General features: G+C 54.2%; 1 protein-coding gene across 1 annotated transcript; it reads right to left on the bottom strand.

Annotated features, from left to right (window-relative positions):
- Window positions 1-3,490: 3,490 nt before the first annotated feature.
- LSM4 (LSM4 homolog, U6 small nuclear RNA and mRNA degradation associated) lies at window positions 3,491-15,529 on the bottom strand. The gene is made up of 5 exons (XM_082835491.1): window positions 15,429-15,529; window positions 11,350-11,391; window positions 9,140-9,238; window positions 6,096-6,279; window positions 3,491-4,133 (listed from the first exon to the last, which is right to left on the bottom strand). Exons 1-5 carry the CDS (start codon window positions 15,429-15,431, stop codon window positions 4,042-4,044), a joined length of 420 nt encoding a protein of 139 aa, XP_082691617.1. The 5' UTR covers window positions 15,432-15,529; the 3' UTR covers window positions 3,491-4,041.
- Window positions 15,530-23,584: the final 8,055 nt, after the last annotated feature.

The raw sequence follows: 23,584 nt of genomic DNA, 5'->3' as shown, positions 1-23,584 counted from the left end.
AAAGCAGGTGCCGAGGGACTTCCCTGGTGGTCCAGTGGGTAAGACTCCATGCTCCCAGTGCAGGGGGCCCAGGTTCTATCCCTGGTTGGGGAACTAGATCCCACACGCATGCCACAACTAAGAAGTCCACATGCCGCAAGTAAAGACCCCGCACACTGCAATGAAGATCCCGTGTGCTGCAACTAAGACCCAGTGCAGCCAAAAATAAATAATAAATAAATATTTAAAAAAAAAAAAAACAGGTGCCGACTTCACCTGCCCCCATTCCTAATTCTACACCTGACACAACTGACCTGAGAGAAGGTAAATGGATCCTCCAAGTTCAAGGAGGGGACAGAGGGAGGAGCTCAGAGGAGGCTCTGGAGCGGTGTGTCCTGGGGGCTGTGTGTCCTGGGGAGGGTCGCTCGCCCTCTCTGTGTCTGCGCCTAGGCACTGCCTGGCACATGTTAGACTGTTGTTAGTTCACGGCCCTGGGTCTCTTCATCCTCTCTGCCCTTCCCAAGCAGGCCATGGAAGCTCAGGGGATTTGCACTTGCTGTTCCCTCTACCTGTTGTTCCCTGTTCTCTTTCCGAGGCCAGAGGCTTCTCGTTGTTCGGGAATTGGTTTGACCACGTCCCCCTTCGACTCTTTGGAAAGGACCCACCCCAGCATCCTGAGCTTCCTGCAGAACAACAGCCTGTCTGCCTGGGCCCTCACGGCACCCCTGCCCCTTCTCCTTTCACCTCTACAGCCTCTACCTTGGACTGAGCCCCCAGCACTGCCTACTCTTGGTCTCTTGGCTTTCACCCTTGCCTCAGTCTGTTCCAGAACGTTCTGCAGCTTCCCATTTCGCTCAGGGCCTGCACCCGCCCCATTTCCTGTCCTCTCACTTTGCTCCGGTCACCACTTGGCACAGGACCTTTGCACAGGCTGTTTCCCTGTCAGGAACGCTCTTCCCCCAGATGGCTGGCTCCTTTGACTCCCTCAAACCCTCTTCTCGAATGTCACCCCCTGGCCTGCCCAGACCACCTCTCTCCCCCACCCTTGCTTTCTACTCTGAATTTATGCATTCGGCTTGTTTGTTGCCAGCTCACCCCTGTGGAAGGTAAGGGCCACCATGGTGGGGACTCTCTGCCTAATTCACAGCTGAGTCTCCAGTGCCTGGGATGGAGCTGTGGCCCCAGTTCCTCCGCCCCCGGCCAGCCCTCTTCTCCCGTTGTGGCGGGCAGCTTCCCCCACTGAGATCGTTTAAGTGGACATCAGACCATTTCCCACAGGCCAAGCGGCCCTTTGTCCACAGAGAGATGTCAGAGGACACCAAAGCACATGCTGAGCCAGTAGGGGCACACATGCTGCTGATGCCAGGACACGCGGACCCCAGGGTCCAGTTGAATGGGTGGGGAGGACAGCGGCCGTCAAGCCTGCCTGGAGGACGTGGGAGGCAGCAGTCTGGGGGCAGGGCTTCCCGGGGGAGGTGCTCTTGGAGCAGCAGGTGAGGCCCAGGAGAGGAGGAATCCGAGCAGAAGTGTGTGCAGGCGGGAAAGCAAGAGACACCCTCCCACCCACCACCAGCTTGCGGGGCTGCTGCTTGAGGCTGCCCACTGAATCCAGGTCTCTGAAATGGACTCATGGCCCCAGGGTGAGGCAGCAGGGCCATCCAGGCTGGCGCTGGCCCCAGGCTGAGTCACACCCTGGGTGTGTGGGCCTCCCTGACCTGTAGCAGCTGGAGCAAACTCCAAGGGGAGGAGGTCGGGGCCTACAGGAACCACCTACACTTAACCACCTACACTTAAGGTAGCCCGCAGGCTGCAGGTCATGCAGCAGTCAGCTGATGGGGGGGGGTGAAAATCCCTGGGGACAGACCATCAGAAGGGCAGAAAGAAGGAGGCCGAGTTGTGGGAACCAGGCCAGCACTTTTGGTTTCTCTTCTTGTTGAAGGGGTTGAGGCTGGTTTCTTGAAACCAACCAGGAAGAAGACTGGAAAACGGGCCTGTCCCGACACCCAGCTCAGGAGGACGACGCCTTCCGGAAGCCCACAGCACCTATGCGGCCAGGGCCGGGGAAGCGGCTCATATCACCAGCGGGCAAGGAGAGAAATGGGAGCCCGGACTGCCAGGCTAGAAAGGTCAGGGTTGCCCGGCGCGGCTGGCGGCGCGGGCGGGAAGCCGCGCTTACGCACGCCGAGGATGCGCCCCCGCGCGGAGACGGGGCGCGTCCGGGACCCACGACCCTGAGCTGCGAATGGGCCCTTGGGAACGTCTGAACACGTTCCTGGTCCAGAGCCGGGTAAGGGAAGAAAAACCAAACTGCGGAGAGCAGGAAGGGGCGGGGCTCCTAAAGGGCTTCCCATTCACAGCCGCGCAGGACACCAGAGCCCCACGGATTTCATCAAAGCCTGACTGGAGACGACCCGCGCCCGGCAGGGGGGAGACCTAGCCCCCCAGACCAAGGCCCTGGAGGCCATAATGGGACTCTGCGTCCAGGGCCATGGGGGAGGGGAGTTGTGAACACGGCCCCCTCCCTCCCCAACCGTCCTTCTCTTCTTGCGCCTTCATGTCAGCCGGGCCCCTGCACAGCCCACGTCTGTGATGAGGGAGGTGGGTTCTCAGGGCCCAGGTCACACTCAGACCCCACACCCCTGTCCTCAACCTACGCCAAAGTGTTGCTTTGTCACCAGGCAGGGATTCAGGCAGCAGCAGGTCCCTGGAGGGGGGGCCCGGGGAAGAAGCAATGATGGGGGTGAGAGTGGCGGCAGGGTATGGCACTCTGCAGACAGGATGGGGCTGTGAAATCTTAGTCAGAGGTCTTCGAGCTAGCTAGGCCAGCACTTTGCAGACCTGATAAGTGGCAGTTCTACAGGCACCACCACCTTTTCTTCCGATCACCCCTCAGAACCGGTCTCAACCCCGTGACAGGTAGACCCCGCACCCACAAGAACCGGCCTCCTAACACCAGCCTGTCTCTGCGGTTCCCAGGAATATCGGTCAGCAGACCATGTCACCGGAAACATTTTCACAAGTGCTGGCTCAGCGTCTCAAGCAAATCACCGGGTTGTGCAGAGGCAGTGCCCTGACTTGAAGAAGAGGTAAAAGGTTCACGAAAACCTTCCTCACGTGTTCCTCGAAGCAGCCGCCTGTCATGGCTTCTCTCTCGGTGAACTCTGGTGTGAATGGTGCTTGCAAAACAGGGACGGAGGGCAGAACACTGGTGGCAACGCCAGGCGGTGTGGGTGTCCCGCTGGCTCCCACCTGGGACTTTCCTCCCCCCACCTCCCCACAAAGAGAGGAGGGGGTCGCCTACTGCCCAGAGCCCAGTCTTGCCTTCCACCTTTTGTAAGAGGCTGCTGAGGGACATGGGAACCAGTGTCCCAACAAATTGCTTCCCCTCAGTGAGAGGCCACAGGGTACAAAAGGAAACTTCTTGCATGGGGCTGTGATTTCCTGAGGACACTACCTACTAGATGCACCCAGTGGTTCAAAAGGAATTATGGATTTACCGTTTGTAGTTGTATTTGTTTTTATTTTTGTAACACAAAGAGGGAGAGAGGAAGTGAAGGGACAGGGCCCAGCGTCGTCCCCCAGAACAGCTTCTGAGGCATACGTTCGCCTGGATTCGTTTTGAAAAGGCAATTTTGGGGTCCGTGTTTTAGGAAACTCTCCAGGCTGTCAATCTCAGCGCAAACAGCTTAAAATAAAAACCTCCCGTCTGTTCGCCACACAGGGATCTAACACAAAATGCAAAACAAACCTGTTTGGAAAATGCCTGCCCTTAAAACAAGAGTGAGGGCTTTAAAGATTCATTAAACACAGAATCTTCAGGAATCAAGTTGGCTGCGACTTCACAAAACCAGAAGCACAGAATAACGTTTCCAACTGTAGAACTGCTGACTGACAAAAAAAGAGGAGGATCACAAGATGACAGGCAGGGGGGTCCTCCCCCAACACCTGCCTCTTCTTTTTGTTCTGAACAGACTCATAAACTGGAGAGTAGAAACGCAGCCTTGTGGGTGGAAGCAGATGCCCGGTGGCGGTGGCTCAGTCTCTGGGGAACAGAGGGGCGGCTCACTGTTTGCCCGCCTGTCTGCCTGGCTTCTTTTCTGGTTGACCTCTGCCGGTGCCTGGGATTCCACCTCGGCCCCGGCCCCCAAACACACCTGTGAGACAGGGGAAATGGGCTTTAGCAGAGCCGGGCTGGGAGGCCCACTGTGGACTGGGACCAGGAACTGGAATCCTTAGACTGTGGCCAAGTTGTTTAATCCCTCTGGGTCTCAGCTTCCACTTCTGTAAAGTGAGGGCAGTGATCCTACCTCTGGCGGGAAGGGCAGGCTAAGAATCTGAGATGGAGTGTCGACCAGGGCTGGGCATGGGTAGTGCTCCAGAACATTCTCAGTGTGACAAGGGACCAGACCAGGCCCCCCAGGGGTGTAAAGGATGCCAGGGAGGACAGAGGTTGGCACCAAGTCACACTGGGGCTTGGGGCGGGCTTCCTGGAAGAGAGGGCTGGGGGCCAAGGTGGAGGGCAGTCACCAGAAGGACAAAGCCAGAAGGGCTTCCAGGAGGAGGAGGGTGGAGGGGCATGAACTAAGACAAGGCCTGGACTCAGTCCAGGGATGGGGCAATGACCCCCAGCTGTGAGGCTGGGAGCTGCACCAGGGGACCTGGACCTTCCTTGCTCTGGCACCACCCGCATCTGGCCCAGGAGAGAAACGACTGGGTGGTTTGTGTGTGTCCAGCCTGGAGAAGGGGCAGGGGAGCCTCCTGAGCCCTGACCTCTGCAGTCAGTGGTGGGGCTGTTTCCAAAATACATTTTACGTGGAACAATGGCACTGCTGTTGGGGGAGGTGAGTAGTCGGAGGGAGGGCATGCCCCCGGCCCAGGGAGGTCCCAGAAGGATCAGGGCAGCATGGGGACACAGAAATGTACACACAGGCCCCCTTCCTCCACAGACATGCAGGGGGCCCTCTGGGGACAGAAGCCAATGCTGGCAGGGTCTGCCTAACCTCACGTCTCATGGGGCAAGACCAGCTTTGCCAAGGGGAGCCTGGCTATGCGGGGACCCCTGTGAGAGTCCCACTGGCTGTGGAAGGCCCCGTGGCCTCCGTTTGGAGCCGCCCGAGCAAGCCGCTCTCCCCGTCCTCCCTGCTCCTTCAGGCAGTTTACTTGACAGTGGTGGCCTCCAGTGAAGGGTCTAGCCCTGGGGACAGGTCCTGGGACCCCTGGGACCCTGCTCACCCCCATCCTAGGCTACTCTCCACCTGGGGTGCCCTCCTGCCCTCTTCCATCTGGCTCCTTTATGATTGTCACGTGAGCCTCAGCTCATGGCTGGCTCCTGTGTCCTTCCCAGCCCTGCCCGTGAGCCCCCAAGGTGGGCCCCGGGCCTGGCACACAGGAGGCCCCTCCAGAGGCAAGAGACAAAGCCAGGTCCCTCCAAGAACAGGAGCCGGGCGGGGGAGGCGGGAAGGGCAGGGTCTGCAGATGGCCTCTGGGCTCAGGCCCCAGCTGACTGCACAAGTTTAATTTTATGCCAGATTTATAATCTCAGGGTGGTATGCTGGGATCTATCCAAAAGGCATGACCTTAGCTTTGTATAAAGGAGTCATAGCAGGGAAGGGTCCCATGCCGGGGCCCCGCGCTGGGGTACTCACCCGCAGTCTAGTGAGGCGGGCACTGTGGGACCCTCTCTGCAGAGGGGAAACTGAGCCTTGGCGAGGTGCCCAGAGCACCTGCCAGGAAACACAGGCAGGGCTCAAGTCCCAGGTCTATGTGGGCCTGGACCCAGACCTAAGGGAGCACTGAGAGCCACTGTGGGGCAGGAGGGCCCAGGTGGGTGAGGGTCAGCACTGACCACCAGGACTCAGCTGGGCTCCCCAGGTTGGGCTCCTGCGGTGGGGACAGGCGGCAACCAGCAGTGTCAGCTGTTCTGCAGAGGAGCCCCATGAGTCACAGCCCCCCAGCTCCACGTAGGAGGGGCTCAGAGCCAGGCCCTCGGCACCATGACGGCACCAGCCAAGAATGTCAACACTGGGCCGGGACGGATGCCACGTGCTAGAGTCACCCCCGCCAATGGGGAGGCCCCAGCAGCCTGCTAGGGAGGAAGCAGGGAGAGAAGGGCATACCTCGCCCAGCGCCCCCCATTCCGCGGCCCTTCTGCTGCTTCTGCTGCTGCAGGCCACCGCGGCCGCGGCCCTTGGCCACCACCTCCTCCTTGACCATGTCGATGATCTCATCAGGGATGCGCAGGTACTTGATGGTGCTGCCGCGGATGTAGCACTCGGGCATCCGCCAGAATTTGTCCCCGTCCTGTGAGAGAGGGTGCGTGTGCCAGATCTTTGGGGGGGGTGGTAGGGTCCCTGCAGAGCAGGTGCAGATGGCCGGGGCAGCATCTGTCCCCTCAGGCCGCCTGCACCTGGCATCGCCCCCGCAGGCTGCAAAGTTCTTCGTCCTGGACGGGACACTGGAGGGGCCACCCTCCAGCAGGATCTCTCCAGATCCTTGGCAGCCCTTCACACACAAGAGAGGGTGGGGCAGGGCCTCGTGAGAAGCCTCCGTGTCCTCAGCCTGTCCTCCAGTGGGGGACGCAGCCCGAAGCCTGGAGAGGGGTGAGGCTGTCCCACGCGCCAGGTGCTGCCACGGCCCAGCTCCTCCCCCTCCTGCCCCCAGCCTTCCAGAATTCACCTTCTGGAACCCTCTCTATGCACCCTGACTCATTCATTCACACAAGTATCTCGTGGCAGGGTCTGAGCTGGGCATGGGACACACGTGAGCAGGACAGAGACCCTGTGTGATGGGTGAAGAGGGCCAGGATGGGGGTGGGGAGCCAGGTCTGGGGCCAGCCAGGGGCAGCTCCCAGTGACGCCAGTTTTCAGGAGAGCTATTGGAAGCTAGAGAGACGAGGGGCTTGTAAAGTTGCAGACTCCTGAGCAACGCCAACCCTGCAGTTCTTAGGATGCTGACAGTTTCCCCCCCACCGCCATATACCCTGCGACCAGCAAAAGGCCTTCCCTCCACGCTACCTCCTGCTGCCCTTGGGCGGGAGCCCGGGGCCTCATCCATCAGATGAATTCTCAGCCCCATCCCTGTTGCCCAGGCCAGAAGCCTGGTAACCCTCCCCCGCCACGCCTAGAAATCAGACCAAGACACCTCCCTGCTTAGATCCCAATCAGCGCCCCGTTGGCCCAAGGACGAGGTCCAAACTCCTCACTGTGGTTCCAGAGGGCCTGAGATCCAGCCCCACCCTGGCTGCCCTCTCTCGGCACTCGATGTGCCTTCCAGATGGAACTTTCTGGAACACACACGGTGGGCTTCCGGGCCCCAGCACTTTGCACACGCTGTTCCCACCTTTTCACGTCTGGCTAACTCCAGTCCTCAACAGGCCTTGCTTCCAGCCTCCCTGCAAGCCCCAGTCCTCCTGCATGACACTCATCAGCGGTGCCTGGGCCGATCTGGCCCAGCCCAGTGGAGGTACTCGGCAGGGACAAATGGAATGTTTGCGGGCCAACTCTTCCCAGGAACACACACGAGAGCCCCCGACCCATACAGGAACCCCAAGAGGCCTCAGAGCATTCCTTTCCCAGAAATGGTAGGCGAGGGGCCAAGTCCGTGGGGATGCAAAGTACAGCCAGACAGAAACAATGATTGTGTGGAAGCTCAGGGCCGGGGCCGGGGCTGGGGCTGGGGCTGGGGCCGGTGGCTCAGCGCGAGGCTTTCCCTCAGCCAGGGGCAGGCCGAGCCCAGCGCGCTCCCTGTAGGAACAGGGTTTACTGTGCTTTCCATGGGGGCAGCTAAATGCCTCCTGACCCTTGCTCTCCCGTGCTTTCTCAGCCCCTGGGATCTCTGTGTTCAGCCACCTGCTACCCAAGGGAAGGAGGGGCTGCCATCACCTGTTTACAGATGAGGACTCTGTGTGGCCTGCGTGAGACGGTACCTCCCACCAGCCTCTCCTCCTAACCGCTGGGTCACAGAGGGGGACTCCCCAGGGGGAGCCACGCGTCCAGTCTCGGCTGGCCATGGAGGCCGGACGGACCTTGCCCTGAGACCCAGCGATTGGTTCTAGGTCCCAGAAGTGGACACAGACGTAACAGCGGCGTGCAGAAGGACAAGCGCTCAGCTGTGCACTGTGGCATCGCCTGCCACAGGCACACTGCAAACGCCTGCCACCAGGAGTTCGGTCCCAAGAAGCAGGTCACAGAGCCAAGCAGGTGAGGGTAGGGGGTCACAGCCCTCTGTCTGCCTTTTGGGGTGTGAACTGTCCAGGAGCACAGACCGGGGTGAGAGTGGCTGCCTTGTGCTCTGCTGTATGCTGGCGTGGTGAGCCCTGGGGGCACACTGCCTGTGGCTCAAGACAGCCGGGCCCTGCCTGGGCCCTCCAGGAGCTTCCTCCCTGTAACATGAGGGGCTATCTTGGGCAGGGGGACAGAGACTGGAATCAAGGTGAAAGGAAAGCTCTAGCAGAACCCAGTGCAGATTAGGGGGAGGGAGTCCTGCCTTCATCACCGTCCTCATCACTCTGTGGATCATCCCAAGGCGGGGATGACCCTGGGGAACATTCTCCCCCACCCCGGCCCTGCACTTCCTGGTTTCAGGCCTCAGGGGAAACAAGTCCCGTGGTGGCCTGCACATCCCACAGTCACGCCACCATGGCCCACATGGTGGGCAATGCCCACAGCCAGGACCAAAGGCAGCAGAGGCTAACAAGGAGGGTGGGGCCTGCCCTGGAGGCCACCCCCTCCCTGTAGAGCAGGGATTTATGGCCAGAAGCACCCCCCAGGCCTAAGTCCTTCTTGGTCAGGGGTGGCACCTGGGGATGCAGGAGCAGCTCAGTGCCTGCCGGGCAGCGTCCCCGCAGGTGCAAAGTCCAGGGCACTAGAGAGACTTGGAGCCTTGTCCGGCTGTTCCCCCCAACATCCCGACTAGTCCCTTGGGCCCCGCCCCTGGCAGGATGACTGGTGGTATAGGCTGCGGTAGGCACCCTCCCACTCCTCCCACACGTCCAGGGAAGGGCTTTTACCCCACTTGGAGGCGAGGATGCTGAGGCTCTGTAAAGCCCCAGGTCCCAGTGCGCATTCCTGGCCACACGACCCCCATTCGCTCTGCCCACCAGACCGGAGCTGCCCCAAGGCCCCCAGGCAGCGAGTGCAGACTCGGGGTGGAGGGCACTCACCCTGGACGTGCAGATCACCTCACGCAAGTTGATGTTCATCCAGTTGTCGCAGCTCACCAGGTGCCCATTGTACGTCTCCCCGTTTTTGAGCTCCACCAACTGGAGAGAAAACGGGTCCCACGTCAGTCTCAGGCCCTAAGAGGGGTGCAGACTTACCCCGAAGAGCAGGCCACCACCACCGGGCCTCATTCAGACACATCCTCGTGTCTTCTTCGGACCCACTGGCCACAGCACACGGTGCCCAGGCCCCCAGGGGCCCACCTTACAGGAGACACGCTCTGCTTTCTCGCTACGCTTTGCTGGGCATTGTAGACTTTCTACGATGAAACCATTTTTTTGTGTGCGGAAGAGAGAAACAGACAAAAACCCCCCCCACATCTTTAAAGGAATGAGTAAGGGTGGCCGGGGGCCGGGCAGGTGCCCGGTGATGGCACACATGTGATCCTTGGTGGTCTGGAAAAACTGTTTTTCATTGCAATAACTACTTGCTTATTTTGATGTGTTTCCGGAAAAGCGCATCATGCAGAAGACAGGCTTTTGCTAGGAAAAGGCTGAGACTTAAAAAACAATCAATTTAGAGAATGAACTTATGGTTACCAGAGGGGATTGGTGGGGGGAAGGGATAGTTAGGGAATTTGGGATTGACATGTACACAGGACTATATTTAAAATGGATAACCAACAAGGAAGTACTGTATAGCACAGGGAACTCCGCTCAATATTATGTAACAACCTAAATGGGAAAAGAATTTGAAAAAGAATAGACACATGTATATGTATAACCGAATCACTTTGCTGTACACCTGAAACTAACAACATTGTTAATCAACTATACTCCAACATAAAATAAAAAGTTAAAAAAAAAAAAGTCAACTCTCAGGGCTGGAGAGGCACTGGGCTCACAGCCGCCACCTCTGTATTGTTCCATGGGCCGGGCATGGGTGCAGGCGCCGGCATAATGAGCGCCAGCGGCAGCCTGGTCCATGCCTATGACTTCCTACTGAAGTTCCTGCTGGTGGGTTACAGTGACGTGGCGAGGGTGAGATCTTGGCGAGCCTGCAGGACGATACAGCCGAGTCCCCGTACGGCCACCTGGCAGACATGCGCTCTCCTGCTGCCTTCTGCAGTGCTGCAGACATTTTCCAGCTACTCTGCCCGTTTCCCTTGGCAACCACTTTAAGATTTAAAATATGATTTGTAAAGTCATCACTTTCAAGTTTGGAAAAAAAAAAAAGAAATAAAAGGAATCAACTCAGCTATCTGCCCAAGAGAAACGAAGACATACATCCATGGAAAAATGTGTTCACGGATGTTCCCAGCAGCTAAAATCTTCACGAATAGCCAAAAAGTGGTAACAACCCAAATGTCCATCATCAGTGGACAAATGGATAAATAAAATGTGATGTATCCACAGAATGGAATATCACCTGGCCGTAAGGAATGAAGCTTTGACACATGCTACAATGTGGACAAACCCCAAGAACATCATGCTAAGTGAAGGAAGCCAGACATGAAAAGCCACATGTTGTGTGATCCCACTTACAGGAAATGTCCAGAACAGACAAATCCACAGAGACAGAAAGCAGATTTGTGGTTGCCCGGGGCTGGGGCGGGGGGCGGGTGGAGGGGGAGGGGAGCAGCTGCTAATGGAGACTGGGTCACCTTTTGGGGTGACAGGATTGCTCTGGAATACATAGAGGTGGTGGTTGCACAAAAGTGTGAATGTACTGAATGTCCCTAAACTGTACTTCAAAAGGCTGAATTGTATGGTATGTGAATAACGTCTGAATTAAAAAAAAAGAAAAGACAACAGAACATATTGACAGATACTACACTTTATCACGAAAGGACAAAGCAGCTTAGGGAATGAGCATCGCATGAACCTATCCATATTTTAAAAACTCATTCACGCTTACACACACGTTAAAAGTCCAGATGTGTATATATCAAAGAATAGTTAAATTGTTGGGAAGATGAACAAAGAGGAGCTTCCACTTTCTCTGAATCTCTAGTATTTGACACTTTTAATAAGCATGTATTACTTTGATCAGGAGCAGAAATGACACAGGTCCTGACGCATGTGGGAGGGAAAAGAGGACAGGCAGGAAGTCGCTTTGGCTGGAGGCACCTCACCCTTTGCCCAGTGTCCCTGTCCCTGTGCTGAGGCTGGTCCCCGCTGAAATGTGCCATCCCAGACCAGCATGTACTCACCATTGGGTGATTCTGAGCCGTTTTCAGCAGTGACAAAGGAAGCTGAAAGGCAAACAAAAGCACATGACTTGTTTCATCAGCCAGCGCTGTGGAGCCCTGGCCTCTGGGCAGGGCTGAGACTCCAGGAGCACACATTCCCCGACAGAAATGCAGCTTCTGAACTCTGCCCAAGCCCAGGACACATACCTGCCTCCTAGCTTAGGACAGAAAAGTCTCAGGAACACCCCCACCCCTGCAATTGCAGAGGCATCTGCCCTCTGGTCTTGGCGCTGACCATTCCGGGCATTTCTTTGTAGCTCAGGCTGCATACAGTCCCACCCCTGACAGGACCAGGTGTAGCCCTCCATGCTTATCAACAGCATCACAGCACACAGGTTCTGCTGCTGCTTGAATTTTTTGCTCCACTGATGTTTCTGAGATACATCCAGGCTAATACATGCAGCTCTAGCTAGGCCGTTCATTGTCGGCATGGTAGGTGGTTATCATCACACCCACTTTCTGGACGGAGATACTGCAGCTTAGAGACTGAGGAACTTGCCCGGCACCAGTGAGCTAGTGAGAGATGGAGCTTGACTTGACCCCATCTGTCAGAAGCCAGCTCACGCTGAGCCCACAGGGGACTCAGGGGGCAGCCCTGATTGAACCAAGAGTGATTTGGCCAGGCGCCACTGGCCTCCCAATCAGAGGCCACATCTGAGCTGGGTGTTCATAGAGGAATTCACCAGGTGAGAGGAAGAAACATTTCAGAAGAAGCCTGTGGTCACTGCAAGTGAGAGCAGATAAAGGATGGGATTTAAAAACGCCCCCTGATAAGGTGAACTTTCAAGATAGTTCTTTTCCCATTATTGCTGAATTTCTTTTTTATAAAAAACATATAGTGTAACTGGGGAAAATAAGTCAGTTCTTTTCATTTTAGGTACACAAATCACAACCCATACACTGGGGCCTGTCTCTGGGTCTCCAGAACGGTGACTCAGGTGGCAGTGCTTGGGTCCAGGGTCCAGGGACAGCCTATCCAGTATAGCCAGGTGAAGGTTCTAGACCAAGGGCCCCACAAGATGGGAAACTGCCTCAGCAAGGATCACACCTTGCCCGAGCAACTTTGGAATCCTAAGTTGGCCTGAGCCCCAGGACTTCTTGGCAGGGGAGTCCCAGCCCACCCTCACCCTCCAATGGGGGGCAGCTGCTTCTCCAGGTGGTGGGGACTGTGTGGCCTCTCTCAGGAGGCCACAAGGGGCCCTCAACCCCCAGAGGATGGCTCCCTATGGAAGGGCTTGGTGGGGGGGATATCTCACATCCCACGGGCCTTCCCTAAGAGCCACCCGGGGAAGATCCAGGGGCGGCAGGAAGCCAGGCCCAAGCCCACTTCCTGCACTGGCTTCCTGGAAGGGCACGATAAGGAGGAAGAAGGAGCCACGTGGAGAGGAGGTGGCTGCTCCGAGGAGGGTGGGCAGGCAGGCTGGGGTCCCAATGTGGCCAACCCTGCCCTGGGCCAACCCTGCCCAGCTCCTGCCCTCTCCTCTGGAATGCATCTGTGTGATGCTGCCGGGTGCGGAGAGCTGGAGGCTCAGCCGCGCGTGCGCGAGCCACACACCCAAGGGCTATTTTACAACGGAGAAGCCTCACGCTTTGCTGGGCAAGCCTGTTCTCTGTGCCCACAATGGGAATCTGGACCAGGGCGATGACACACCTAGGTCCTCCTCACAGATCAGCAGAGAGGGGACAGGGCCAGCTTAGCCCTGGAAAGCGAGAATGAAGATGGACTCAGTGCTGAGAGGTGGAGGGAGGGTCACAGCAGTACAGTCAAGGCCCCTCTAGATGAGGCACCAGCGGTAGAGCAGATGGGACCTGCCCAGGGACATGGAGCAAGATCCCGCTAAAGCCGGGGAAAGTAGGCTGATGCCTGCCAGCAGGGGACCCACAGACATCCTTCAGTGGCACACAGAGCCTCTATGCCAGTCCCTCTCAGGTTGCCACCCTGTCCCAGCTACCGGCAGCACAGCCCTGAAGGACCCACAGCCTCCTTAGCTGTTGCTGGCAGTGTGCCCTCAGAATACGGCTGCGACACAGATGGGTCCAGCACCTGCTCACAACCCTCGCCTGCGCAGCCGCCCCCTAGGCGGGCCAGAGCCAGGCCTGACACGGTCCAGCAAACTGGCCCACTCAGCGCCTCACACACCATGCCCGGTGCTGCTGGCCAAGCTTTGTTCCTCGGTTCCCTCTGCCTGGGGTGCCCTTCCCCAGGCTGGTGGCTGCTCCCTCGGCCAGGCCCTCATTATAACCCCATGGAGGGAACAAGGTTTCCACCTGGGCCACCCTCTGCTGTTTCTATTACAGGACGTAGCCAGTCTCTAATTAACTTGTTTATTTATTATGTCTCCCTGGCTAGACTGGAAGTGCCACAAGCCTCCTGCTAGACTGGAAAATTCAGAGGGTGTGGACTTTGTCCAGCACTGAACACCAGGGCCAGGCACACGTGAAGGACTCAGTAAATATTTTCTGAACAAATACAGCACACACCACCAAAGGAGGCACTTGGGACAGGGGGGATTCTTGCTCAAAGGAGAGGTGGCACTGGGATAGCAATGCCAAGCAGTGGCCACATCTTGCCATCTTCTATGTCCTTGTCCCCAAACTGTGCTGGAGACAGAGGCGAAGGGAAGGGGAGGATCCCCGGTGAACTTAAAAGCCAAGGGGAAGGGGCGGCGGCAGGGGTGGGGGGATGGAAGACACTTGAAGGTGCCAGGGAGACAGGAAAGGGCCAAACACCCAGTTCAGGGGAGACAGGGTCATCTGGAGTCGGGAAAGTCATAAAAGAGCTTCAGGCATGAGAACTCCTTTTTCTGGCCTTTCTCAGAACGCCTGGGGTCTGACCGTCAGGCCTGGACCAATCCAGGACTAGACCTAATAGTATCCTGAGGCTCCCAACTCAGGAAGCTGGTTGCAGACCACCCACTCCCTCGCCCACACCTCTGCTTCCGGCCCTGCCCTGACCACAGGGAACAGGCAGTGTGTCATGCCTTGTCCACTCCTGAACACTCCTGAGAAGGCGCGAACAGGCTGAATGAATGAATCTGTACTTCACACACACTGTTCTAGGCTCTGGGACTATATGAGGATAAAAGACAAAGATCCTGTCTCCATGCCCAGTCCCTCAGACCAACTCTACCCTCCAGCAGAGAGGAACCTGATTCCTTCTCTCCATCCCTACACTGACCAGGAGAATATAGTGAGCCCTCACGGTCGGCTCTGAAAAATGTGCAACCATCTCAGAGCAACTCAGGTGCTGATGGGCCAGGTACTCTCCCGAGAAGCTCCCAGCTCTCAATTCCTGTGTGGACCTCCGTTTCCCTGTCATACGCTGGGGGCACAGACACTCTCTGGGTTAGATCTACAACTTCCACAACTTGTGAGCGCCATGGCCCTGGGGAGGCTTCCTGTCAGGGCCTCAATTTTTCTTTTTGCGAACTGGGAGGATGCAGTTAGTCCATCCTTAGCTCAAAATGCCCCCTCTCCCTCTGAACGACATACTGTGTGACACAGGAAGAAGCAAACCCTTCTCTGGGTCTGTTTGTCAGCCTGAAAAAGAGAGGCACAGGAGGTTGTGCGGCTAGCATTCTAAGGGCCTTACAAGCCCTGAAATTCCCTAAATGGGTTTAATTTGAGAACGCACACCGGCCCCCTACTTCTTGGCGCCCTAGCTTTACAATCTATGAGGTAGACTGGGTCGGATGCACTCGGAGTCACTTCCCTGCCCGAAAAGTCACTCTGCGGCATTCACCGGGCCCTTCGGTGGGTCCCCTTCCTCTCCGGCCTGTTTCCCCACCTGAAAAATGGGAAGACTGCGGCTAGACCGCTATACTATGATTACACGTTCGGTCAGTCCCAAGTTCCCCTGAGACCGACTTGCTCAGTGTCCTCAAAGAAGCCCCTGCCGTCCCCGGTCTCAGTTACCACCTCCTCGGGCCGGGGGTGGGAGGACTCGAGGCCCGGATGGCACGCTCGCTCCGCATCACCCCTGCCCCAGCAGCCGCCCCGAGGGCCCTTGGCGGCCGGCTCCCCCGTCGTCTTGCCCTCACCATGGTGTCGGCGGGGACCGGGCTCGCCGGCCACTTCCGCCACCGCCGCCGCCGCTCACGTTCCCGCCGGTAGCAGCCCCGCTGCGCGCCACTAGGCTGAAATGGAGTGGCAGCGAAGCGAGCCAGTCAGAGAGGGGCTCGTGGGAAGGACAACCAATCCACGCAGAGTAAGGCGAGGCCTACTAAGCACGAGGGCGGGGCGGGCCGTGTTCTCACAGGAGAAATGAGGGACGGACTCGTAAAGTGCCGCCGTGAGTGCTGCAAAAGGGGGCGGAGCAATGTGCGCAGGCGCAGGAGGCCTTTTGGGCAAAAGCGCATGCGCAGGCGAAATCCTCGCGGATCTCGGCTCCACGCCGTGGGCGAAGGCGGTTATTACCTCTAGTTTCGAGAGAGAGAAATGGAAGCTGTTTGGTTGTTATTGGGATGTACTTATGTCTCCCTTCGGGCCCCTCCTCTCCTGAGTCTCATTATTGTAGTTGACCATTATCCAAGGCACGTCTTTTGGTAGGTTGGAATCCCGGCTGTGCCCTTTGAGCCTCAGTTTGCCTCCCTTTGAAATGGCCGTAATAATAGTGTATGCGCTAGAAGGTTGCAGTGAGGACAGAACGAGTTAAGCCACGGAAAAGCACGTAGAACAGAATCTGGCACATACTGAGCACTTGATACACGGGTGTGCAACATTGAGCACCTACTATGGACCCGCTCCTAGAAACACATAAGTGAATAAACCAGACAAAACTCCAGGCCCTCCTGAGGCTTAGGAGCCCACTGAGGAGACAGCCGGTAAACAAAATAATTAGGAAAAGGTATTAGTTTCCTTGGGCTACCGTAACAGAGTGATCAAACTGGGTGACTTTAAACCATAAAACTTGACCCAGAAGTTGAAATCAAGGTGTTGACAGGGTTGGTTCCTTCTGAAGGATCTGAGGCACAATTCACCCTATGCCTCTCTCCCAGCAATCCTTGTAGTCTTTGGTTTATTTATTTCTTTTTATCTTTTCATAAATGTATTTATATTTATTTTTGGCTGTGTTGGGTCTTCGTTGCTGCGTGCGGGCTTTCTCTAGTTGTGGCGAGCAGGAGCCACTCTTCACTGTGGTGTGTGGGCCTCTCACTGCGGTGGCTTCTCTTGTTCCAGAGCACGGGCTCTAGGCATGTAGGCTCAGTAGTTGTGGCGCACAGGCTTAGTTGTTCTGCGGCATGTGGGATCTTCCCAGACCAGGGCTCGAACCCGTGTCGCCTGCATTGGCAGGCGGATTCCTAACCACTGCGCCACCAGGGAAGCCCTGTAGGCCTTGGTTTATAAACACATTACTCCAGTCTCTGCCTCTGACATCACATGGCTTTTCTCTGTCTCAGATCTTCCTCTTCATTTCTATGAGGACACTCCTTTCTCTTATTAGGCCCACCCTAAATCTAGGATAAATTTCATCTTGAGATCCTTAATTATATCTGCAAAAAGACTTTATTTCAAATAAGGTCATATTCACAGATATGGGGGTTAGAACTTATCTATGTTATCCAAGATATGCTAGAACATTTCTTTTCAGGGACAATACTCAACCCACTACGTCAAGTATTAGCTATGATTCCTTTGAACATAGACATTTATTTGAATAGTTCATGTCTCCTAGGTGACCATGCATGTACTTTCACACACTCATGAGCATATCTGCAGCCTAAATTTCCAGGAAAGGTCCAGCTGGATGACCATCGAGGGTTCCTTCCTCTGCCTTGACTTTCACAGATGTCTTGACCTTCAGGTCTGTAAATGAGACATAGGTGTTCTCCTCCAGTGACTACCCTTTTCCAGGCCTCCTTAGTGTAGTGCTGGCCCGAGAGCTTTTTCTTTTCTTTTTAATTTTTTGACTGCACCACGTGGCTTGTGGAATCTTAGTTCCACGACCAGGGATTGAACCCGCCCCGGCAGTGACACTGACAAGTCCTAACCACTGGACGGCCAGGGAATTCCCGAGAGCTTTTTCTTACCAAGCCCAGAGCCAAGCTCTTCCAGCTGTAAAGTCCCTATTCCTCTCAGAGCCAGCTCAGGGAGCCCCTGATGCTCAGCTTCTCAATAAAAGATTCCCCTGCATCAGGTCTACCCTGATCTACCCTCCAGGACCTGGTGAGGGGAAAGGGGTCTGGGGACCAGCTTTGCTATGAAGGGACTGAGTGACTCAGGCATGTTTGTCCCTCTCCCTTCTCGTTAAAAACAGGAATACAGGGGCTTCCCTGGTGGCGCAGTGGTTGAGAGTCCGCCTGCCGTTGCAGGGGACATGGGTTTGTGCCCCGGTCTGGGAAGATACCACATGCCGCAGAGCGGCTGGGCCCGTGAACCATGGCCGCTGAGCCTGCGCGTCCAGAGCCTGTGTTCCGCAACGGGAGAGGCCACAACAGTGAGAGGCCCGCGTACCGCAAAAACAAAAACAAAAACAAAACAGGAATACAGATCTTCCTGGACTTATGATGGGGTTACGTCCCAATAAACCCATCATACGTTGAAAATATTGTAAATTGAAAGACATTTAATACATTTAGCCTACTAAACATCGTACCTTAAACGCACTCAAAACACTCACATTAGCCTATAGTGGAGCAAAATCATCAAACACAAACCTATTTGATAAAATGTTGAATATCTTATGTAATGTGTTGAACACTGTACTGAAAGTAAAAAACAGAATAGTTTTAAGTGTATCAGTTGTTTACCATTGTAACCATATGACTGACTGGGAGCTGAGGCTCACTGCCAGCTGCCCAGCATCACGAGAGTGTATGTCTAGCCCCGGAAAAGATCAAAATTCAAAGTTCAGTTTCTACTGAATGATTGCTTTTGCACATCATGAAGTTGAAAAATCTGAAGTCAAACTGTCATAAGTCGGGGACAGTCTGTGATCATCTCTGCAAATCAGGGTTATTGTGTGGCGTGATCACATGTGAAACCCATATAGAGTGCCAAGCACCTGGTAGCCTTGGACCCACAGTTGTCCTTCATGTCTTAGTTTGGGGTCTGCCCTCCCCCAGAAGCTGACCCTGAGATGAGGACTCAAGGACACATGGAGTATTCAGGGGGTGACCCCAGGAAGTCCCCACTGGGGATGGAGACCTGAGACAGGGAGGGAAGGATCCCTGCAGTGGATGCCAATGAACAGGTGACAAAGTGGGCACCTGAGGGTTAGTCCAGCTGTGGACCTTAGGGAGACAGCATAAGAGCTTGTGTCTCAAAGTGGTCCCACCCAGGGTCAGGGCAGAGTTTATTTTCCCCTCTATCCTTGGCTTGGGGATGCTCCCAGGGTTGCTGGTGAGGTCAGGGAAGTGTGCAGGATGCTAGTAAGTGGCCAACAGTGATATGCCGATTGGGCTAGAGGGATCGGTGTGACCAGCCGAGGCTTATTTGCCAAGGGTAAAGGCCGCTTTGATGTAAACAACATAAACTGGGCTACATGAAGTGCTCCAGCGTCAACATGGTGGTGGAAGTAGGAAGAAAATTGCATGCTGGTTCACCTCGTTCTGACTTTTCTAGACTTTTCTATGTTCAGTCCTTCTCCTTTTGCATAACTGACAAACTCCTGTTCATCCTTGAAAATTCTGCTTGGGTGACCCCGTGTGGCGGACTATGGTTACTGCAGATTTGGTCAGCTCTTTCAACACAGGGGTGGCCAATCGGAGTTCTCCGTCCACCTGGGCATAGTCGTTGGCCAAAGAGGAGCAAGTGACCAACCAAAGCCAATTAGACTCACCCTTGGGACGGATACTGAGGGCCAGAAGGGAGAAAAGTGCTTTTCATAGAGGTTTTTTAAAGTGCAATAGTGAAAGCCCAGTGCCATCCCGATTGATCTTCTGGAAGAAGCTCTCTGCAGGTTGAATCTAACATAGAATTCCTCTGTGGAAAAGAGGCACAGTTTGAGCCCCTGGATCTAGCTATATCTGAAGTCATAAGGTGCGACTTTCCACTTATATGAGCCCAACAAGTTGTCTTTTTTTTTTTTTTTTTCTGTACGCGGGCCTCTCACTGTTGTGGCCTCTCCCGTTGCGGAGCAACAGGCTCCGGACGCGCAGGCTCAGCGGCCATGGCTCACGGGCCCAGCCGCCCCGCGGCATGTGGGATCTTCCCGGACCGGGGCACGAACCCGCGTCTCCTGCATCAGCAGGCGTACGCTCAACCACTGCGCCACCAGGGAAGCCCGAACAAGTTGTCTTTTATTGCTTAATTCACTTGGAGTGTGGACTCTGTCCCTAGCAGTTGGCAGGCCCTTCACTAATGCATAGCTGCTCTGTGAATCCTTCAATGGCTGCCCCCCCCCCCAATCTAATCATTCCTTCTCTTATACTTTGAACTTCAGTACCTTGCATTGATTTTCATCATTACCTGGTTTGTAATTGTACCACGCTGTAATTGCTCATTTGCACACTTAAGCCTTCTTGACCCTGACTTGTAGGAGCAACGTGAGAGTTTGCATGGGCCGCTATTTTAGGCTGTCAGCACAGTTTTTCCTTCCCCCCATCATGGACACATGACCCGGGCTCAACCAATCAGAGGTCTTCCCTGGAAGTCTCCTGGAATTGCAGAGCTGGAGTAATGTGAGTCCGGTACAGACATGGCCATCTTTTCACTTTAGAGTCTTGGCCGTGTTTAATCCTGGATCCAGCTGTACCTGATGCTTCAGAAAATCGTCATCCTTTCCTATCCCTTGAAAATACTCCTCTATTTTTTTCCAGTCCAGTTTAATTTGTATTTCTGACAGCGGAAACCTGAAGCGTGTGAACCAAGGTACCTATCAAATTTAAAAAGATACACTATCCTCCACTTAAAAAAAAAGGGGGAGGGGGATCATAAAACTCAGTGCTGGCAAGGTTGTCGTGAAACTGGTAGACATATATTTTCTTTTAAGTGGGGGAGAAATGGCATTATGTTTCAAAATCCATAAAAGTGTCACACCCTGCAACTCAGTAATTCACTTCTGAAATTTTATACTAAGGCGGTCTTGCAAATGAAGGGAACTGCTCCATACCAAGACCTTGCAACAATGTTGCCAATTCTGAAACAGCAGAAAGAATATAAATGTCTAACAGCAGTGGACTGGTTGAGTAAGCTATGTTTCCTCCACTAGACAGAATATTTTCCATTCATTAAAAAATTATATGTAAATCCTCCCCTACCCCCACCCCCCGGGAGTAGGCAGTGGGCTGAGCTTAGTGGTTAGAGTCTTAAAAAGAGAGAAAAGGGGGGGCTTCCCTGGTGGCGCAGTGGTTGAGAGTCCGCCTGGTGATGCAAAGGACACGGGTTCGTGGCCCTGTCCAGGAGGATCCCACATGCCGCCAAACCGCTGGGTCCGTGAGCCATGGCCGCTGAGACTGCGCGTCCGGAGCCTGTGCCCCGCAACGGGAGAGGCCACAACAGTGAGAGGCCCGCGTACCGCAAAAAACCTTGGTTAGGGAACTAAGATCGCACATGCTTCAGGGCAACTAAGCCCGCACGCACCACAACTAGAGAGAGCCCGTGTGCCGCAACGAAGATCCAATGCAGCCAAATAAATAAACAAATAATTTTTTAAAAATGTAAGTTCTTAAAAAAAATAGATTTATCTTCCTTAATTTTGTTTTCTTCTGTTTTAAGTTGCAGGTGGAAACTGCTTCCCCCATCTCCCCCTCCTGCCACTACATTCATAGCCTCTGAGGATTACCAGAACCCACTTTGCAAAAGGAGTACAGGAAAAAAAGAAAATTGCTAGAAAACTATACGCATCTTTTTTTTTTCTTATTCTTTGTTTCTCTGTTTCTTTCTTTTTAAAATTTTGGCCACGTGGCTTGAAGGATCTTAGTTCCCTGATCAGACCTGCGCCCTCAGCAGTGAAAGCACGGAATCCTAACTACTGGACCGCCAGGGATCAGCACAAGCTGATCACATACCCTGCGACCCACCTCCCTCACTTGGCCTTGAAAAATGCTTTGCTGAAACCTTTCTGGGTGTTTGGGGTTTTTGAGCACAAGCCACCGGAGCCACCCTTCTCCTTGGATGGCACCTTACAATAAACCCTGCACTTTCCTTCACCACAACCTGGTGTCAGTAGATTGGCTTTACTGCACGTGGGTGAGCAGACCCAAGTTTGGTTCAGTAACAGAAGCACCCGCTCCATCTTCTAGTCTGAGCCCCCGAAAGGACTCACACATCTCAAGACCACCTGGAGAAAAAGGGGCATTCACCCTTTGAAACGCGCATGTCTACCCAGAAGTCACTCTGCCTAACTCGGCCAAAAGGCCCATCCAGTCCCTGAACTGGCAGAGCCAAAAGGAAGGAGCCCCAAGAAGGCGCCATGGGGTCCCATGGGCTTCCACTCTCTCCCACCTCCCCCAAGGCCACACCCAGCAGGAGCTGGCAATGCGAAGAGTCTTGGAGATCCTAGGGGTGGGATCTGAATCCAGCTCCAGTCCTAGCCTCCCCCACCTGGCTCTCTGTGGCTGTGAGCCCCTAATCTCCCAGGGCTGTCAGGGTGGGGGCCCACAGAGAAATGCAGCTTCTTTCCCAAGCCAACCTCCAGCATGGTGGGTTCTGCTCTACTTAGCATATTTATTGAGCACCGATTCGTGCTGGACCCTGTGCACAGCGGTGACCAAGTCAGATCAGGTCTTTGCCCTCCCATGCTCACAGTCCAGAGGGAGACAGTCAGCAGCTGCACAACTGTATGAATAAAAGTGAAATTACAGCAGTGACACGTGTTAGGAGAGATTGGAGTTGGCATGGAGAGATAGCATGTGGAAGAAACTGGATAGACTGTGGGTTTGTTGATTGACTAAGCAATACATCACACTCATCTTTCCATATGCAAACAGCGCATTCTATTTAAAAAATACTGTATAGTGCAGGTAATAAATTCAATATCCTGTGATAAACGATAACGGAAAAGAATATGAAAAAGAATGTATATATATGTATAACTGAATCACTTTGCTGTACAGTAGAAATTGACACATCATTGTCAATCAACTATACATCAATAAAAAAAAAAGATGCTCCATGAAGACATTCTGTGTGACCACATTGTTATCTATGTTAATACTCCTATTATATACTTTACCTTCCTTCCCAGGACTCACTGGGGCCCCAGTACTCTTTGATCCCCATTTTACAGATGAGGAAACTGAGGTTTGGAATGGGAAAATAACTCATCTGAGAGCAGGCACCACGTGAGGAGCCAGGCAGAATTTGAACCCAGGCGATCTGGCTTTAACCACCACACTTGCTGCCCTCCATTCTCTCCCTAAGAATATTGCATAAAAATTTTAAAAGGAAAAATTCTTCACAAATGAAATGTTTTTATTTGTTTGTTTTGTTTCTTTGTTTGTTTTTACAACTCCAGGAAATAAGGTGTGGTATCTGAGTCCATTACATCGTACCGTCAATTTCCTGTTTTTTTTTTTTAAATTTATTTATTTATTGGCTGCGTGGGGTCTTCGTTGCTGCACCCGGGCTTTCTCTAGTTGCGGCGAGCAGGGGCTACTCTTCGTTGCAGTGCACTGGCTTCTCGCTGCGTTGGCTTCTCTTGTTGCGGAGCATGGACTCTAGGCGTATGGGCTTCAGTAGTTGTGGCACGCGGGCTCAGTAGTTGTGGCTCGCGGGCTCTAGAGTGCAGGCTCAGTAGTTGCAGCGCACAGGCTTAGTTGCTCCGCCGTGTGTGGGATCTTCCTGGACCAGGGCTTGAACCTGTGTCGCCTGCATTGGCAGGAAGATTCTTAACCACTGTGCCACCAGGGAAGCCCCAATATCCTGGTTTTGACAGTGGTTTAGTTAAGTGTCCATGGAGAGGGAACTATTTTTGCAACTTTGTCAGTCTTAAAATATTTCCAAATAGGAAGTTAGAAAAGTTGAATGGTCTAAAGAATTGAAAGCAGGATCTCAAAAAGATACTTGTGTATCCATGTTCACAGCAGCATTACTCAGGATGGCCAAAAAGTGGAAGCAACCCAAGTGTCCACTGATGGATAGATGGATAAACAAAATGTGGCCCATTCATACAGTGGAATATTATTCAGCCTTAAAAAGGAAGGACATTCTGACACATGCTACTACATGGATGAACCCTGAGGACATTATGCTAAGTGAAATGAGACAGTCACAAAAGGACAAATACTGTATGATTCCATTCATATGAGATCCC

Source organism: Leucopleurus acutus (assembly GCF_964270905.1).
Source record: "Leucopleurus acutus genome assembly, chromosome: 3".
In the NCBI taxonomy this organism is placed as follows: Eukaryota; Metazoa; Chordata; class Mammalia; order Artiodactyla; family Delphinidae; genus Leucopleurus; species Leucopleurus acutus.
This window is presented reverse-complemented; position numbering and strand designations above follow the sequence as displayed.

Coding starts and splice junctions, on each gene's coding strand:
- LSM4 (XM_082835491.1), bottom strand. Junction 6,280..9,139: donor AGGTGATCTGCACGTCCAGG/GTGAGTGCCCTC, acceptor CCTCTCTCACAG/GACGGGGACAAATTCTGGCG. Junction 4,134..6,095: donor AATGGGGGGCGCTGGGCGAG/GTATGCCCTTCT, acceptor CCTGTCTCACAG/GTGTGTTTGGGGGCCGGGGC.